Source organism: Phaseolus vulgaris, chromosome 2 (genome assembly GCF_051622355.1).
Source record: "Phaseolus vulgaris cultivar YP4 chromosome 2, ASM5162235v1, whole genome shotgun sequence".
Taxonomy (NCBI): Eukaryota; Viridiplantae; Streptophyta; class Magnoliopsida; order Fabales; family Fabaceae; genus Phaseolus; species Phaseolus vulgaris.
In genome coordinates, this window is record NC_143499.1 from 36,602,441 (window position 1) to 36,621,513 (window position 19,073).

Below are 19,073 nucleotides of genomic sequence, written 5' to 3' on the forward strand. Positions count from 1 at the left end.
TTAACATTTATTCTAACACTTGATCAATAAGTGTCAAAAGGAGAGAATTTGGTCTTAGTCTCCTCTTCACTCAAACCCTTCAAGCTATGACTTAGACACACCAATCTCAATTGTACTTATAATTTATTCCAACCTAAAAATATAAATATGTATCTTTACAATTATATATATATATATATATATCACTTGTACAATAATGAATTTCACACACAATTAATAATCAAACCATTTTATAGATATAATTATTAACTCTCTTACCTTAAAAGGGAAAATTTGGCTACTAACAAAGGTTTCCTTCAACCACTTTCAACAACTAAAAACAGTTAAGATAATCTACCAAATCAAACACTAACCACACATTCTCTTGAGCCAACCATCCAAATGAAGAGAAAATAAGAATTAAAACATAAGCAAGAAACAATTTACTCATCAAGACTAAGAACTTATTGGTCATTCAACTTTTATTCTTCCGGCTCCTTATCAGAATCTTCTATTACTTTAGAAAGAATATAGAGAAATGAGTTTTAAATAGAAATAACCTTCACAATAATAAAAAATAAACGATTAACTTGCATTTATAATTTTTTATTCATTCAAAATCTATCTCTAACTGAAACCCGGATGTTACAAATTACGGCTAGTCTTAAAAGATAAACAAAAAATACAATTCAACTAATTAAAAATTAAATTGTTTTCACAGTCAATAAATAGTCCAGTTTAGTGAATAAATTGGAAGATATATGAGAAAAATAAAAGAAGATAAATTTGAGAAAAAAAATCAGAATTAATATATTTATTTTAAAAGAAATTATATAAAGGTAAAAATAATACTCAACTCAACTTTTATTTTAAGGAAAAATAATTCGTAAAAAAATTACTTAATTAGTTTATTGATTATCTGCAAGTCTGAATACGGTCCATATTGTGGGCATGTGCATTGATTGCCAACAAATAATTATCATGAATAACCATTTGTTGTACTCTGAGATTCTAGATTCAAAATGGTTTGACCAGAGGTTTCATTCATTATTTGAAAAAAATTATTAGCTTACCTAATCAATCTTATAGAAGGATAAAATATTACAAAAATAATAATTTTTTATATACCACAAAATAATTTGCAAACTGCATCCATAAATATCGACTTTATTTTAAAGTAATGACTTGATTATATTTATTTATTTTATTTAATTCAATCTACTATTAATAAAATGTTCAATTTTTAAAATCAGACGACCTTCCACATAATTATCACTAGATGCTTCGCAAATAAATATTGATTATTTTAATTTACATATTATTTTTGCAGGTTGAAATATCTTATGAGAATCTTTAAATATTTTTTCTCTTGTTGTTATGTTTCGGTATGGTGGGATACCTTCTAGCTAAAGTCAATGTTCATTTTATATGTTTGTGATTATAATTTTCATTATTTTTTTTTTATGTTAGTAGTCTTTTATTTATAATTTTTCTATGAACTTTTTCCTCTCCTGCAGAAAGATTAAGGTAGGTTGATCTGCGCAAATACATTACATTAAGTTAAAATTTATCTTAACTTAATAAAAAAATAATTTTATATTATTTTGCTCCATCATAACATGGGGTCACACTTGGAGAATCTTGCTCAACTTTTAATAAAATATTAAAAAAACTTCAAACTATTTAACCAGATGTGGAGTTTATTAAAAAAATTATAAAGCAAATTATTGGAATATTTGGGAAGTGTTAAAAAAACTATGCCAAAAGTGTTTATCCACATTAGACGACAAGCTGTTACAAGGGTTTGTTGTTGGTGTGAGTGACGCTAAGTTATCGGAAAATAGATAAACCTCAGATATTTATTATTATTATTTTTATTTTCTTATTATTTAATTTAACTGGGTTGCTTCCTCTCTTGGATTTCTAAAGGTGGTGGATGCAATTGAGGAAGACGAAAACTTTCACTCTCTCTCTCTCTCTCTTTCTCTCAAGTTGCGTCTCTCTCTGAAACAAACTCCATTGATTTGCAACTTGAAAGTGTTATCGGAAAATAATTGCGGCGTTTCTTGCGCATTCCGAGGAAATATCATTTTTTAATTGTCATTAAATTCAACGTTGCTCACTCGCTTCTCCTCCTGCGATAGGAACGAGTTATGGGTTCTACGGAGAATGATCTATCGCTCGCTGAAGAGGCTCTTCTTCAGGTTACTTTCGTCCTCTACCTTTTTTCATTAGCCATGTTCGATTATTCTTATTCTTTTTGTTATTAATTTGATTTTTTTATTTATTTCCATAATCAATCAGCGTCCTCGTAAGAGCGCTTTGACGTGGGCTAGGTTCTATAATTTTTTAATTTATAGTTTACCGGAGGAGTGTAATTCAAAATTACTTGTGTTTTGTGGATGTTGCTTATTGGCAAAATTTGTGTGTTGTGAATTGTTTATCGCTTCATGTTATATTTGCTTGGAAATGTGGAATGAGAATTGGTGCGAGGTTCAATCGGTTATAGACTCATCTTTGACTGTCGTAATGAAACACAAACTGTGGTGTATTCAAGCTGCTTCTTGTAGAAGTTTGTATAGTAAAATGGGATGAAAGGATTTTCCAGTGATTTGGTAGGGTAAATAATTGCTGTACCTTTCAATTTTTCCCCATCCTTTGGATTTTCATGCGGTGTTTATTAGGTGGATGTAGTTGTAACTCAAACTCAAACTCAAACAAATGAAGTTTACTGACAATTCCATCGGTTTGTCTGATGTTCCCTTCTCTTATTGGTTGTCAGTAATTTGTTTTCACTCTTGATATTTTGTAGTTGTAAATTAAACATGAGAAGAAATTTTATTTAAATAGTTTTGCTGTTTTTGGCCTTAAATTATGTACTTGATTTGGTTTAGAATGAAATATCAGTCACAACCAAATCTTTCAACATTATAGCAATATCATCCGCCTTTCTTTGACTTTCAAATCGACTATTTAGTTAATTGTCCCCCTTTCCTATACCTCTTGATAGTCAAACATAAAGTTGTGGGGCAACGAAATGTTTTATATAGCCAGTGTCTTTCTTGTCTATTCCTTGTTTGGATCTTTGCCAGAACGTGTTATTTTTCACCAATGCTAACAATTGGTTGTTTTATACTGAAGGATGAAGAGAGAAAACTATACACAGGAGATGGATCAGTCGACTTTAAAGGGAGGCCTGTTCTTAAGAAGAGCACTGGCAATTGGAAAGCTTGCCCATTTATCTTAGGTAAGTTTTTTCATTGCCTTATCCATAGAGATTATTCATTTTTGTTGATTGCCTTTTTATGAAATGTGAATTGCAGGCAACGAGTGTTGTGAACGTTTGGCTTATTATGGCATTGCAACAAATCTTGTTACCTATCTTACCCAGAAACTGCATCAAGGAAATGTCTCTGCTGCACGAAATGTCACCACTTGGCAAGGCACTTGCTATCTCACACCTCTCATTGGAGCCGTTTTGGCAGATGCTTATTGGGGACGATACTGGACAATTGCTGTTTTCTCCATGATTTATGTCATTGTAATTACTAAATTTTCCTTATCAAATGATTTTCCACACACATCCCCCTCTTGATATACAGCTGGAAATGTCTTACACAATTTCATTGAGATAAAGCAAAATACATGCCTGCCATACAGTGAGGATTTATCTGGGAATAGGATTTGCGGACACAGTCAAGGAATATTTTTATACTATTTTATGTTGTTATTTTTAGTGGTGATAGGATTTTATTGGATCATTTTCTAGGCATTGCTTGTGTGCAGAAATGAATTCTCTTACATTGCTTGTCACGACATAAAGAAAAAAGAAAATGGTGAAGGGTATGAAAGAATGGCAAATATTATGCTGTCAGAAAAATTTGAAAATAGGAGAATCAGAGGACCAGTTTTTAGTGTACTGTGATTCAAACTTTTTTCGTCCATTGCACTGCTCTACATGATATCCAATTTTCTTACCATGTAGTAAGGAACTTTCACAGATTTCTCGAGAACTTAATATATTTTCAAATGCATTATCACATTTGAGAAGTTATACAGTTAGTATCTGGAACACTTTGGATTTGTTTATCAGCATGTTAGTATTCTTTGTCATACTTTTGTTTATGTGCATATTTTGCTTCTATGTGCTTTGTTGTTCAGTGGTCTATACATAATTTAATATGTAACATGGCCATTTCATTCAGGGAATGGGTACGTTGACTCTTTCTGCATCGGTACCTGTGTTCAAGCCTGCAGAGTGTCTGGGTGCTTCATGCCCTCCAGCTACTCCTGCACAATATGCTCTGTTTTTCTTTGGTCTCTACCTGATTGCACTTGGGACTGGTGGTATAAAACCATGTGTGTCATCTTTTGGGGCAGATCAGTTTGATGATACTGATTCCGGGGAAAGGATTAAGAAGGGATCCTTTTTCAACTGGTTTTACTTTTCTATCAACATAGGTGCCTTTGTATCCAGCACTTTTATTGTTTGGATTCAAGAAAATGCTGGCTGGGGTCTTGGATTTGGCATTCCTGCTTTGTTTATGACATTAGCCATTGGAAGCTTCTTTTTAGGCACGCCCCTTTACAGGTTTCAAAAACCAGGCGGGAGCCCTATTACAAGAATGTGCCAGGTTGTGGTAGCAGCTACTCGGAAGCGAAATCTGGTTGTCCCTGAGGATAGTAGTCTCCTATATGAGACACCAGATAATAGCTCTGCAATTAAAGGAAGTCGGAAACTGGAGCATAGTGATGAACTAAAGTAATTTTATTTTACTTTTGTGTTTACTGTTACTGTGTCATTTGCTTTCATGCTCCCAAACTCACAATACAGGAAAAGAAGTGTCTTATTATGCATGTTAACTTATTCCTGATACTCTTGTTAAAGTGCAATTTGTCTTTGTCCTCCAACCCATTTCAAACTTGATTGTTTAAGGGTAATACTAAATAGAGATTGTTCATGTTAGGCTCTGACCAACCAGTTACGGTTAGCTAGACCTTAAGTGCTTAGGCCTTATCACACAAGATAAGGCCTGATAGGATAACCAATATTAGGTGTTTGGTGTGCATAACAGAGAGAACAACACTACCTGGTCTTTTACTCATGAGGTGATTTCTTGTGACACCCCACTGTAACCCTTGTTACACCTCTTTTTCTACTCTAGGACTGTTGCCATATTTTGTTACCCATAAGCTGACATCCCCTCATTAGATACCATAGTTGGCACAATCATCAAAGTTGGAATAGTGGGAACAGATAATTTGTAACTTTTGTAACAACTTTGTGCTTCTAATGGACTCGTTCATAAAACATCATCTTTTAGGTGAAAGTTTTTGACTAACTAAAACTATCATCTTTAAATATGTATCGAATACCAGAAAGACCCAACTGTGTTTATGAATGTCACTAAACTGTCTCATAAGGGGGATTTCTTTTAAGAGAAAAATATTATTCTTTTCCTTAATTCTCCCTTTTTATTTTCTGCTTCTTTTTTCATATCTCGAACTCCCTTCCCCACATCTCTCTGGTTCTATGGTTGAAGTTTATTGTGAGGTGTGTTTCCCCTTGTCCGTGAAATTTTATCAAGTTATAACAGAAAAAGAAATTGGTTTGCATGAAATTTGGTAGTGTCTTGATACGTAAGGGTTTTAGTGTGTTTCCTATTCAATCTTAGTCAGGAATCGGAAAAGCATGATAGCTTTAAATGCTTATTAGGTGGATAGTTTTTATCCTACCCCTTCTTTATTTAGTGAATCTTTTCCTATCCAGTGTGCCAAATGAGGCCTTAAACATAAGAGAGTAAAAAAGGCCCGGTATATATAAAATTTATTGATGCTGATTAAATGTACTGGTATTTATTATTGCTGTCGTTTTGAGATCTACGAATATAAGTAACAAGTTTTCTTTTTATTTCACTTTGCCCGTAAGTTTGTATTGCAGTATCTGTTTGATATGGAACTAATGGAAGCATATGTTTTTAAGAAAAATGATCATCGGATGCTTATCTAATTATTATGTCTTCATTTTGTTGCCTTACTATTCATAATTAAATTTTCGTTCATGGCTTAACTTTGCACATAAAAGTCTCCTATTCTGGATTGTTAGAAATGGCTATACAAAGTTTATTTGCTTGTCTTATTTGGATGTCATCAAAGAATGAGCTTGCTATGTTTAATCATTTGTTTATTCAAGAGGGATAAAAAATACATCAGACTGTTGTTACTCTTTCGAGTAGGATACTGGAAGATTTATTGTTTTTTTTTCCTTTTTATAAGAATATTATGGTGTTGGAAAGATTTCTTTATAACCAATTTTGGTTTAGAAAATCTCTATAAAGTTGAGAATTTCTCAAATAAAATTTTAAATTTTTAGCTATTTTCCTAATAATGTTTTTCTATTCTACTATTGATAATAGTTAAAGTAGCCTTATCCTCTTCAGAATATTTTACACTCAATGTGGGCTTCCTGTTATCTAAACCCCATTTCTTTTGTTTCATTGAAGGTGTCTTGATAGGGCGGCTGTAGTGTCTGATGCCGAGAGCAAAACTGGTGACTATTCTAACAAATGGAGAATTTGCAGTGTTACACAGGTGGAGGAATTGAAAATCTTGATTCGCATGTTTCCAATTTGGTCTACTGGGATTGTTTTTGCTGCTGTTTATGCCCAGATGTCAACATTGTTTGTGGAACAAGGGACGATGATGAAAACAAATCTTGGTTCCTTCAGGATTCCTCCTGCTTCCCTCTCAAGTTTTGATGTGATAAGTGTTATTTTCTGGGTCCCCGTCTATGACAGCGTTATTGTTCCTATTGCAAGGAAATTTACAGGCAAAGAGAGGGGCTTTTCAGAGTTGCAAAGAATGGGAATTGGCCTTTTTATTTCAGTCCTGTGCATGTCAGCAGCTGCTATAGTGGAGATTGTACGTCTGCAGCTTGCAGAAGAGCTTGATCTTGTTGATCAACCTGTTCCAGTACCCCTTAATATATTTTGGCAAGTCCCTCAGTATTTCTTATTGGGGGCAGCAGAAGTATTCACATTCGTGGGGCAGCTTGAGTTTTTCTATGACCAATCCCCAGATGCCATGCGGAGTTTGTGCAGTGCTTTGTCTCTGCTGACTACTTCTCTGGGAAGTTACCTCAGCTCATTTATTCTTACTGTAGTGACTTACTTCACCACAAAAGGTGGAAATCCTGGATGGATTCCAGATAACTTGAACGAAGGTCATCTCGATTACTTTTTCTGGCTTTTAGCTGGACTTAGCTTCTTAAATATGTTTGTCTACGTTGTTGCTGCTAAAAGGTACAAGCAAAAGAGGTCTGCTTAAGATTTTTCAAGCATTTATTTGGACAGCAAGGATGTTCTGCTATTTCCTAATGTCAATGTCGTGATTGTTCTGTATGTGGAATGAATAATGATGTTCTACAATTATGTTCGTTTCTTTCACTTAAAAAGGAAAATCTGTGTCATGCCCAGTTCAAAACCGCTTTCTCTCTGCCCTCTCATGAAGCCTGGAAGTGATGAGATTAGGTGATACCCTTGTAAGCTTATTATGGGAAGTTAATGTTCAATTTATCTAACATTGCGACATTTACACTTGTAATTATTGATTGATGTACAAAGGTTGTTACTCTTTTTATGTGCTCCATCGTTTCATAATTCCATCAAGGATTTATTGTCATTTGAGTTGCGTGTAATAGTATTAATTTTAAAAAATAAAACTTCAAGTTAACTTCTCGATTTCATTCGAATTAATTAAGGTCTTGTTCCCTAATAAAACAATAGAAGTTTTTTTATCAAAAAAATTTTAATATAAATAGATAAAGTGAAAGAATTAATATAAATAGATAAAGTGTAACATTTAAGAATATTCTAACCCAAATCAGAGAGTACTCCTATTTATATATTTATATCATGTACAACACCCATGGTACTCTTAAGCTATTTTAGATTAAAGCCAATCTGCAGGTCCTCAAACACACATAAAATAATAGAAGTATTAAAAAGAATAATAATAAAAAAATTACAATCAAATGAATGTTTTCCATATTTAGAATTATAAAATTAGATACCACAGCAGATAGTGACTCAACATGTAGCTATTGGCTAATGACAATCGCATAAAATACCTTTTAAACTTTTTTTCCAAATTCTAGAGTTTGAAAAGTATTTTCTGTGTTGAAAATACATTTAAGAATTTAAAAGGTATTTTTTGTGTTTCAAAATAGATTTCGAACTCTAAAATTCATAATATAATTTTGTTTTCAGAATTTTAGAGTTTGGAATATATATTCAAATCCAGAAAATACATTATAATTATAGAATTTGAAAAATTATTTTATTTTCGAATTTTAGATTTTAAAATGTATTTTTAAACCCATAAAATATATTCTGAATTTTAGAATTAAAAAAAGGGAAAGATACCTCATTGAAGAAGATGAAGAAAATGACTTTTATGTCTTCTATGGAGGTGCAGGAAGAAATTGCCTGAAATGTGACCTTGTTCTGATCCAAATCGAACTGCAGAGGGTGCACAATCTCATCGTTGAAAATTCTTCATATTTTTTGTATGGCAACTATTTCCTATATCGATCAATTTGAATCCGCACTTGGTTTTTATATGAAATGAAAAAAATGTGGATAAAAAATATTTATGAAAACCCTTTCTGAAACACGTTTCTAGATTTAGATTTTTGAAATATTTTTTTAAATTTTTGAAATTATTTTTGAATATGTTTCCATTTTTTTAGACTGTCTTTCCTGTAACGTAATTTTTGAATTTTGGAATCATTTTTCTAAATGAAATTTGACGAATTCTATTTCAAAATTTCATTTTTGAACATCATAATATCTATTTTGAATTTATTTTTTTGAAGTACATTTTTTGAATTTTGAATTTTTGTTATTTTTGAAATGAAGGATAATTTTAAAAATTTTGAAAAAAATAAATGGAAGTCACAAATTGATAAGGTGCTGGAAGAATTTGCCTTTTTGGATTTGGTTTATTGTACATTTCAAGGTTAGTAATAGGCAAATTCATTGTATATTTTATCACTATTATTTCTTCAATGATACATTTAAGTAAATTATATTTTTTCGAGTACTGATAATGACTTACCTAAATACAATTTTAAATATTATTTTATAAATAAAAAAATAATCTAAAACAATTTACAATTAAACCACAATGTAAACAATCTAAAATATAATTAGACTATATTAATAGTGTAAAATTTCCAAGATCACGTATTTTAAAATTACTGAGTTTTATAACAGAAAAAGGGAAAAAAATAAAAAATTACCGAGTTTTATAATAATTATTTTAAAAAATATAGAAGATAATATTTAATTAACAACTAACGAAAATATATTTACCGTATCAAAATCAAATTAAAAATCTATATATTAATAGGATATTTTAACTAAATTATATTATACATGTTTAACTGAATTCCTTTCATCACTGAATCAGTTTAGAATCAGAAGAGAGAGAGAGGGTTCTCACCGAAGGCATGGGTTCTACCCTTGAGGATGCAGCACTTCGGGAAGAGGGTTTTCTTCAGGTTCTCCTTCACTCCATTTTTCTTTCATGTGGAGCTAATTACTGTATACAAGCCTTGCCATAACACAGCATATACTAAAAAAAAAATGGTATTTTGCTATGATATATGATTGTTTTGTTTATTTAACTGTGAAGGATGAAAGGGGTGAAGAGTACACAGGAGATGGCACTGATGACTTTAGAGGGAGGGCTGCTCTTAAGAAGAACACTGGCAATTGGAGGGCTTGTCCTTTTATCCTAGGTATCTATGGATTCTATGCTTCTACATTCCTCTTATTTCATTAAATTGTAAGTTTTTTGTTCATGTCATTTATGTGTACATGAATCTCAGGTAATGAGTGTTGTGAACGTTTGGCCTACTTCGGAATTTCCACAAATCTTGTTACCTATGTCACTACCAAACTGCATCAAGGAAACGTTTCTGCTGCAAGAGACGTCAGCATCTGGCTAGGCACTTCTTATCTCACACCTCTCCTTGGAGCCGTTATAGCAGATGGTTACTGGGGTCGATACTGGACAATTGCTGCTTCCTCTTTGATTTATTTCATTGTAATAAACTAAGATCAGATGGTACTCTTTTCCTAGTGAAATGGTTCTTCACACACTTATCTCTCTTGATTGCCCAGTAATGTGGCAGTCATGAAAGATAAACAATATGAGCACCCCTGATTTTGTTTTGGTTCACATGAATTGTATACTTGATAAATTTAATTAGAATGCACCAAGAGAGTTTTCCAATCATAGATTTTTTCTTGACTTTTGTAATTATTATTTTAAAAGAGGATTTCTAAGGTGTGATGCTGACCATGTATCAAAATTAAACTATTAACTGCATATATGCTTTGTTGTTTAGTTGTCTTTTCATGTTGTAATGGTGACATGGGTACTGTGTGCAGGGGTTGTGTACCTTGACACTTTCTGCATCTTTACCAGCTTTGAAGCCTGCTGAATGTTTGGGTTCTGTGTGCCCTTCAGCTACTCCTGCACAATATGCTGTGTTCTACTTTGGTCTGTACGTGATAGCGCTTGGGACTGGTGGTGTGAAAGTATGTGTGCCATCTTTTGGGGCAGATCAATTTGATGACACTGATCTCGAGGAAAGCATTAAGAAGGCGTCGTTTTTCAATTGGTATTATTTTTCTATCTATCTAGGTGCCATTATGTCATGCAGCTTAATTGTGTGGATTCAAGACAATAGAGGATGGGGTCTTGGATTTGGCATCCCTGCTTTGTTTATGGGATTATCTATTGTAAGCTTCTTCATGGGCACACGTCTGTATAGGTTTCAGAAACCAAGGGGAAGTCCTCTTACAAGAATTTGCCAGGTTTTACATGCGTCTGTTCGGAAATGCAATCTGCCTGTCCCTGGTGACAGTAATCTCCTGTATGAGATACCAGCAGAAACACATGCAATTAGAGGGAGTCGCAAACTGGTGCATCGTGAATATCTAAGGTAATTAAACTGTCTGACATATTATTATGATCTTCTTTCATTATCATAACATAGGCGTAGGATTATCTTTTTTATACATGCTGATTTTCTAATATTCTTTGAAGTGTAACTAGTCTGATATCAAATTTGGAATTAGGTGTTTGTGGGGAAAATGTTCATGTGCTGAGCCCTGCTATATTGTTATGCAGTTGTAAATTATAGGGTCTAATTTGTCACTTACAAAATACAAATTATCTATACCTGTAGGCCTTGCTTGGCTCACCTAGTAGTAAGGTCTGACAGGATGGAATGACTAATATCATTCTGATTTATCTGATGTTTGGAACACATGATAAATTACATAATACTATCGAATCCCCTCCTTTCATCAGTTAATTGTTGTATGATACTACTGATGCAGTACTAAGGAGCATGCACTGGAGCAATTATAAATTTATAACCTTTTTTTGGATTGAGATGATTTCACTATCTTGTTTCTTAAAAATTGCTTAGGGGTTTTGTTCACTTATTTAGGTGAACTAAGGTAATTATGGCAGAACTAGAGTCCGTGTTTGATAATATGGATAAAGATTTGCCATCTATATTATGATGCTATTTCTACTGTTTATTTGAAGTTATATAGTGAAGGTCAATCATATTGTTCTGACTCATTTAGTTAGTTTAATGTATTCAATTTCATTAAACCATCAATGAGAGCACATGTGATTCTGTGATTTTATCATAACTGGGAGCTGAACAACGCCAAGTTGAAGAAAGGAAAATAGTTTAGTATACCATACAAATTAAAAGAAAATATCCAATTTGGTCTTTCTAAAGTTATGTGTCACCAAATTAGCCTTCCAAAAATTGTAGTCGCCTAACTAGTTGTTGCTGTATAGTCCTCCCATCCCAATATTTATCACCGAGTCAGCTCCTAAAAGATTTAATCTGTCATTAATTTAGTCTCTCAGATTCTTTTACTACAGCTATAGTCCTCCATATAGACAAATATGGTGACACTTTAGATCCTTGAGTGATGATGACAGATTAAATCTTTGAGGGACTAATTTTGTGACAAAATCTTGGGGAACAAATATGGTGATGATATAAATCTGTGCAGGTCTAAGTAAGTAAGTATTTTTTTTAAAGGATTAATGCTGTAATTGATATAACTTTAAGGACCAAATTGAGAGTTTTCTAAAAAATCTTCTGTTCAATTTTTTATTGAATTATAGTGCTATTAGATCTATTTGCATAGGGAAAACCTTTTTATGCTTTTCACTTCACTTTGCTTTATGTTATTTTGTAACCATTTTATGTCAAATTCTTTGTTATATTTTTCTCCTTTTCCCAATTGTAAGCATGTTGTGGTCTTTGACACTTTTCTAGGATAGATTACGTTTAAACATTTTTCTTTTATCCTGTCTTCGTTGGGTTGAGAAATCTTGTGCTAAAGTTTAAAGCTGTTTTAACATTTTTTTCTTCTTCCAATAATAATTTTTAGGATCCTCACTTGCTTAAAAATGCTTCGCCCATAATGTCAACTACAACCAACTACTGTTAAATTAATGGTCTGTAAAATCTTATTTTTTTATTGTGGTAATTATGTTTTCTTATTTAAGTTAGTTTGCTTATGTCAGTGATAATGTTCAGATATTGATTTGCTCTAATTTTGGACAGATTTGTACTCTAAATGTAGTGGGTAATGATCTGTTGCTAACAACATGCATGAGTATGATGATGGACTGTCATTTCTCCTGTATTTACCCTTAAATATGATTCAAAGTATGAAATACAATATGGTCCGGTAGCAAATACGAAAATTGCTTTGTTTCTCTTCACCAGTCTTTTCTTTTCATGTTATGGAACTGTTTTATGCTTATATTATTTAAGTTAACTGTATTTAGCAGTGGTATCTAGAGCAGTGTTCTTATAGGTTGTGAATTTGAAAGAAAAAAAACTGAGAGGAGAGTTCAAATACTGTTGAGAGATCAAATGATTTCAGGGAACAATGTTGTTTCACTGTTTCTCAATTTTTTGGGGAAAATTATCACATAGGGGTTGTCAAATGAGACAATGTTTAAAGTTCTTTGGCTTATGGGAGTATGCAGATCAAGATAAGCTGGTACCACCATTGAGAGCTAATCCTACCATAGCTCAAATGAAGCAACGTGAGGAGGAGATTGTGAGCAAGGAGAAAGTTGTCTCATGTTTTAATTCATCTTGACAGATGAGGTGTTTACCAACATTATGCATATAAAAAAGGCAAAGCAAATATGGGATGAATTGAATGAAAGATATGCAGTTGATGAAAGGATAAGGTCAATTAAGCTTTTGACTATTAAAAGAGAGTTTGAAATGCTAAGAATGATGGGAATGAGTCTATCAAGGAGTACACTTCAAAGTTGTCCCATTTGGTGAATCAAATGAGGCTATATGGAGAGGTTGTAGAAAACAACAAGGTTATAGAAACATTGTTGATTATCCTACCCTAAACCCTAAGGTCCATGAAGCCAAAGTTGCTCTTATTTGAAGAGTCATGTAATCTTAAGAAATAAAATATTTCGGAGATGGTTAGTAAATTGCAATCTTCAGAGCAAAGGTTGTCAATATGGATGAATGATGTAACTGAAGGTGCATTTCAAGCTTGACATAAGGGGAAACAACCGGTTTAGAAAAATCAAAGGAAGCTGAACCATTGAACAAGTGGTGATCAAAATAGGAAAAATAAGATGGATGAGAGTTCAAATGAATCAGCTGCATGGGGTAATTTTCCTTCTCGTACTACATGTGAAAGAACAAATCACTTGTCAAAAAATTGTTGTTTCAAGGGTAAGCCTCAAATTCAATGTAACAACTGCAAAAGGTTGAGACATAGGGGGAGGTATTACAGATTTAAGCCTAACCAAACTCAACAATAACAAGCACATCAAGTCAACTTGCAGTTGAAGACGTAGTTTCTCAACCCTCAGCTGAAGTAAAGTATTTTGCTGTTGCTTCAAATCAAGCTCGGGATAAAAAATGTTTTGAAGACTTAAATCATATATAGGAGAAAGCTACTGTTTTATGGTGTGACAACAATTCAGTCACAGCTGTTGCTGAAAATCCAATTCAACATGGGAGAACCTAGCATATCAATGTTGCATTTCATGCTACAAGAGAAGCTGAGCAGAATGAAAATTTTCAATTGCTACATTGCAGGTCTGAAGATCAAATTGCTCACATTTTAAGTAAAGCACTTCCATGTGCTAAGTTTAATGAGCTAAGAAGCAAGATGAGAGTCTTCAAGAAAAGTCATAAGGAGTGTTGCTAGTTTCCTACTTTTATTCAAGTGAGATACCACCTAAATAGGTGATATTTTTGGACCAATAGAGGCCTCTTACTACAAAAGCAACAAAACACGTGGCAAATTCTCCCTTCACCTCCATTGCTCCTTCCCGCACCTCCATATAATTTTGAAAAGCCAAATATACTTGATAGTATACTGGATTGGCCAATTTGGACACCTCTTTTTATTTTGAATACCGGCTTGTACAATCCGGTAGTTGAAACTAGATTTGGGGTTACCAGATTGTACAAACCGGTTTGTTTTTATCATTTACAAACCGGTTTGTACAATCCGTTTTACAAGTCCGGATCCGGTTTCAACTATCAGATTGTACAAGCCAATACCCAAATAAAAAAATTTGAATTCCGGAATGGCCAGTCCAGTATTTGATTTTGTTTCTTGACAGGTTCAGTATATGAATACCCTTTGGGAGAAATCCAGGCGTGATGTGAACTACAAATCAATGATAAGGAGAGCCAATCAGTTTAGTTAATATTATTATTATGAGTAAGTGATGTTAAGGGTAACTTTTTTTCTCTCAGAAAAGCGTACCTATAAGATTGCTTGACAAATTGATAGAGAGGAGACTGAAGAAGTGTGAAAGAGAGGGATGGCTTTTATACTAATGCCTGATATATGAGCAGCAGTTGAGGCTGGGTTTAGGGACTGCACCAGACTATTGGCATTCAGTATCTCTTTGGAAATATTGGCATCTGGATGTCGTATCAACTGAGATGTGCTTCTTGCAATTAATCTACCATCATCAGGAGAAGGTGGGAAGGCATGCTTCCAATGCTGTCATCACCAAAATCATTATCAGGAGGTGGCTGCTGAATTTCGAGATCTTTCACCCACTCATCCACTCTGCTAAGCGAGGATGATTCTGTTGAGAAAGCCACCCATTGATTTTGTGGCCAAAATCTAAAATTATCTTTCTGAAATCTGCTCCACCGTTGGTTATCAATCGCAGCTTTTTCTGAAAATATTCCCCAAATTTTTCTTATTTGAATACCAGCTTATACAATCCGGTAATTGAAACCGGATCCGGACTTGTATACCGGATTGTACAATCCTGTTTGTAAATGATTAAAACAAACCGGGTTGATCAATCTGGTATACTGCCGGTATATTTGGCTTTTCAAAATTATATGGAGGTGTAGGAAGGAGCAATGGAGGTACAGGGAGAATTTGCCAACATATGTTGCCCACAAGGACCCATTACATGATATAATCTTTCATTCATGAAGGTTGGCTTTTCTGTCTTGAGGGTTTGCATGATAGGTTGGGCCGTGCTGTATTAAGTGTTAAATTGATGGGCTGTAAAACTCTTCTTTTTTACTACTGTAATTATGTTTACTTATTTCAGTTAGCTTTCTTGTGTCAGTGGGAATGTTCAGTGATGGTTATATTCTGATTTTGGTAAGATTTGTACCCTAAATGTAGTGCGGAATGATCTTTTGCTGAGAGCATGTTCGAGTACGATGAGGGATTGTCATTTCTCATGTAATTACTCTTAAATAAGATTCAGAATATGAAATACAATATGGTTCAGCAACAAATACGACAATTGTTCTGTTGCTCTGTACCTCTCTTCTCTTTTCATGTTATGGTTCTATGTTTATATGGTTCAAGTTATCTTCGTTTAACAACTACAAACAGGACTTTACTGCACATAACTTTCTTAAAATCTTATGTTTTCTTTTCTTTTTTCCCCCTTTAATGAAGGTGTCTTGATAAAGCTGCTATAGTATCCGAATATGAAAGAAATAGCGGTGACTATTCTAATCAATGGAGACTTTGCACAGTAACACAGGTGGAAGAATTGAAAATCTTGATTCAAATGCTTCCGATTTGGTCTACGGGGATAATTTTTTCTGCTGTTTATGCCCAGATGTCAACATTGTTTGTGGAGCAAGCAACAATGATGGATACACGTATTGGTAACTTCAAAATACCCCCGGCTTCCCTCTCAATTTTTGATGTCATTAGTGTTATTTTGTGGGTCCCTCTCTATGACAAGATAATTGTTCCCATCACAAGGAAGTTCACAGGCAAGGAAAGGGGTTTTTCACAGTTGCAAAGAATGGGCATTGGCCTTTTCATTTCAGTCTTGTGCATGTTATCAGCTGCTGTTGTTGAGATTATGCGTCTGAAAATTGCAAGAGAGTTTGACCTTGTTGATAAACCTGTTGCAGTGCCCCTTAGTATATTTTGGCAAATCCCTCAGAACTTCTTCTTAGGGGCAGCAGAAGTATTCACATTTGTGGGGCAGCTTGAGTTCTTGTATGACCAAGCTCCAAATTCTATGAAGACTCTAGGTACTGCACTGCCACTTCTGAATTTTTCATTGGGAAATTACTTGAGCTCTCTCATTCTTACTATCGTAACTTACTTTACCACACGAGGTGGAAATTTTGGTTGGATTCCTGATAACTTGAACCAAGGTCATCTCCATTACTTTTTCTTCCTTTTAGCTGGACTTAGCTTCTTAAATTTGTTGCTGTACATTGTTGCTGCCAAAAGGTACAAGCAGAAGAAGATTTATTAAGATTTTTCTGGCATCTATTGGGACGGAAGCATGTTCTGATGTATCCTTCCTTCTGTCATTGCCGTGATTTTTCTGTTAGTATTTTTGCTACCAACCTGTGTATTCTTCTTTTACTTAGCTGGCTTAAAAGTAGTCTTGCCCTTTCCTCTAGGTGGAAAATTATTATTACTTTCGTTCGATCAACAATAGTCTCATTCTTTTAGTGATGTGCATGAGATGTGTTCATTTCAATTTTTGGTTAAAAAACTGTCTCAACTCGTACATTAGTAAAATGGAAACAAAACTATGTCTAAAATCATACATTAGTAGATATATCACAATATTATAATATATAAATAGAAGAAAAAATGGTTTCATCATATTGAGTTAAATTTAAAATCTAGTATTAAGTCTGGTATGTCCCATCATGTTAAAAATACTTGTAAATACAATCATGACCTATGTTTGTTAAAATTGTGAGTACAGTCAAATCCTGGATTGTTTTTTGATTTTTTTGAATTGTAATATGCATAATAAATAAAATATGATATATTTTTAATTAAGAATAAGTGATATGAATAAATGTTCAATCCATAAAATCAAAATAGAAGTCAAAATATTCAATCCATAAAAATAAAATTAAAATATGAAGTCAAAATATTCAATCCACAAAATCAAAATATAATAAAATGTAAAATGTTTTCTATATTTAAATTTTACATCCTAATCTTATATTTTCATTCATCATCTTTGAGACTAACGTCACTTAGATAATTTTCTTTTAATATAACATTTTCTTACCGTTCATTTTCATCCTCTTCCTCCGCATTTTCAACCATATATTCAATTTCATTATGATTTGTGATTGTGGTAGATTTTTTCTTTCTATCAACCTTAGTAGTTAAATTTCTTGGACTTATTAAAGAAAAAAAATTATTATAAGTATTATAAAATTTATGATTAATTTAATTAATTGTAAATGTTTTATAATTTAAACAAATACTCATTTCTTTTTGTTGCTTGGAGCCCCTTCTTCAAGAGTAAAAGATTCCATCCATGAAACATCATTTGGTAGGAAATGATCATTCTTTTCAATAATTCACTTATATCTGATTCCATATCAGATAAACATACAGGATCATAAGTATATATTTTCTTATGATCTCAAGTTGAAGGTTATACTTAACAAAGACAAGAGCATTTAATTTTTGTTGTTCTAAGTGATTCATTCGTTATGTTCCAAAGTCTTTTGCATCTAGTCGCACTACAAGTCAGACTTCTTAAAACTTTTATTGGTAGATTTTGTAGCTCTTTACCCTCTTCACCATAACTTTCTCCCCAAAGAGCTGCAATTTTGAACAAAACGCTAACATTAATAAATTGTGATCCAAATTGTTATGTTTTTTTTATAAAACTATTAGGATTAATTAAATGTTTTAACTTGATGTTTCTTATCCTTGATATCCATTGTCATGCTTCTTCCAAACAATCATTGTGCTTTGTTGAATCTGTTAAGTTGTTGAACAAGTTGAAATCTAACCATTCTATTTGAGATCATTTTTTCAATGGTTTCATATAAACCATATAAATTTTCACTATTCACATTGAAAGTTTTGTAACAATAAATATGATAAAAAAATTAAAATTAAAATAATTATAAATTTGAAATAATGATTAAGGTAATAATAGTTACTTACGTAGGATTAAGGTAGTAAGCAACAACATGAAGAAGTTTATGTAATTGCAAATTCTAACGAGTAACAATTATTTTTCATACATTTTTGTATCAAGAGTCTTGATTCTTGAAATTTGAGGCTATTTATTCTTTAACTCTATCAATAACTTCATATATATATATATATGGCATAATAGGTTTTATGTCTCCGTCTACTAGTCTTAATACTTTCACAAGTGGAGTTACACACTTCAAACAATATTGGATGGATTTCTAGAATCTATCATCACTTAAATAAATTTTCACCACTTGTTTACCTTCATTTTTACTAGCATGATTACTTACTGTCCATTCTTGTAAAACAAATATAGTTTGAAGAACATTTTTTTGTTATGCTATGGATTGTAAGGTAAGAAAAGCAATTGCAAATCTCGTGACCGCTAATTGAGCTAATATGCTTTCTTTGAAATACTTTCCATATTAAGAAAATAATAATTATCAAAATTATATGCAATATTTGACGATATTGTACCCAATTATATGCAATTAATTTAATAATTATAGAATCTCA

The 19,073-nt window shown here is 32.7% G+C and overlaps 2 protein-coding genes across 4 annotated transcripts; both read left to right on the forward strand.

Moving 5' to 3' along the window:
- The first annotated feature begins 1,692 nt into the window (after positions 1-1,692).
- Positions 1,693-7,659, forward strand: LOC137811658 (protein NRT1/ PTR FAMILY 8.3). Its single transcript, XM_068613469.2, has 6 exons — positions 1,693-1,794; positions 1,909-2,183; positions 3,121-3,226; positions 3,303-3,520; positions 4,185-4,741; positions 6,483-7,659. Exons 2-6 carry the CDS (start codon positions 2,133-2,135, stop codon positions 7,303-7,305), a joined length of 1,755 nt encoding a protein of 584 aa, XP_068469570.1. The 5' UTR covers positions 1,693-1,794; positions 1,909-2,132; the 3' UTR covers positions 7,306-7,659.
- A 1,748-nt stretch (positions 7,660-9,407) lies between these two features.
- LOC137811657 (protein NRT1/ PTR FAMILY 8.3) lies at positions 9,408-16,961 on the forward strand. Of its 3 annotated transcripts, XM_068613468.2 has the most exons (6): positions 9,408-9,541; positions 9,676-9,781; positions 9,872-10,089; positions 10,437-10,993; positions 16,026-16,113; positions 16,192-16,961. In XM_068613468.2, the coding sequence occupies exons 1-6, from the start codon at positions 9,491-9,493 to the stop codon at positions 16,846-16,848; spliced, it is 1,677 nt and encodes a 558-aa protein (XP_068469569.1). In that variant the 5' UTR covers positions 9,408-9,490; the 3' UTR covers positions 16,849-16,961. The 3 variants fall into 3 exon arrangements, with proteins under 3 accessions (XP_068469569.1, XP_068469568.1, XP_090154834.1); XM_068613467.2 differs by having other exon boundaries at positions 16,026-16,961; XM_090298708.1 differs by lacking the exons at positions 16,026-16,113; positions 16,192-16,961 and adding an exon at positions 13,084-13,691.
- Positions 16,962-19,073: the final 2,112 nt, after the last annotated feature.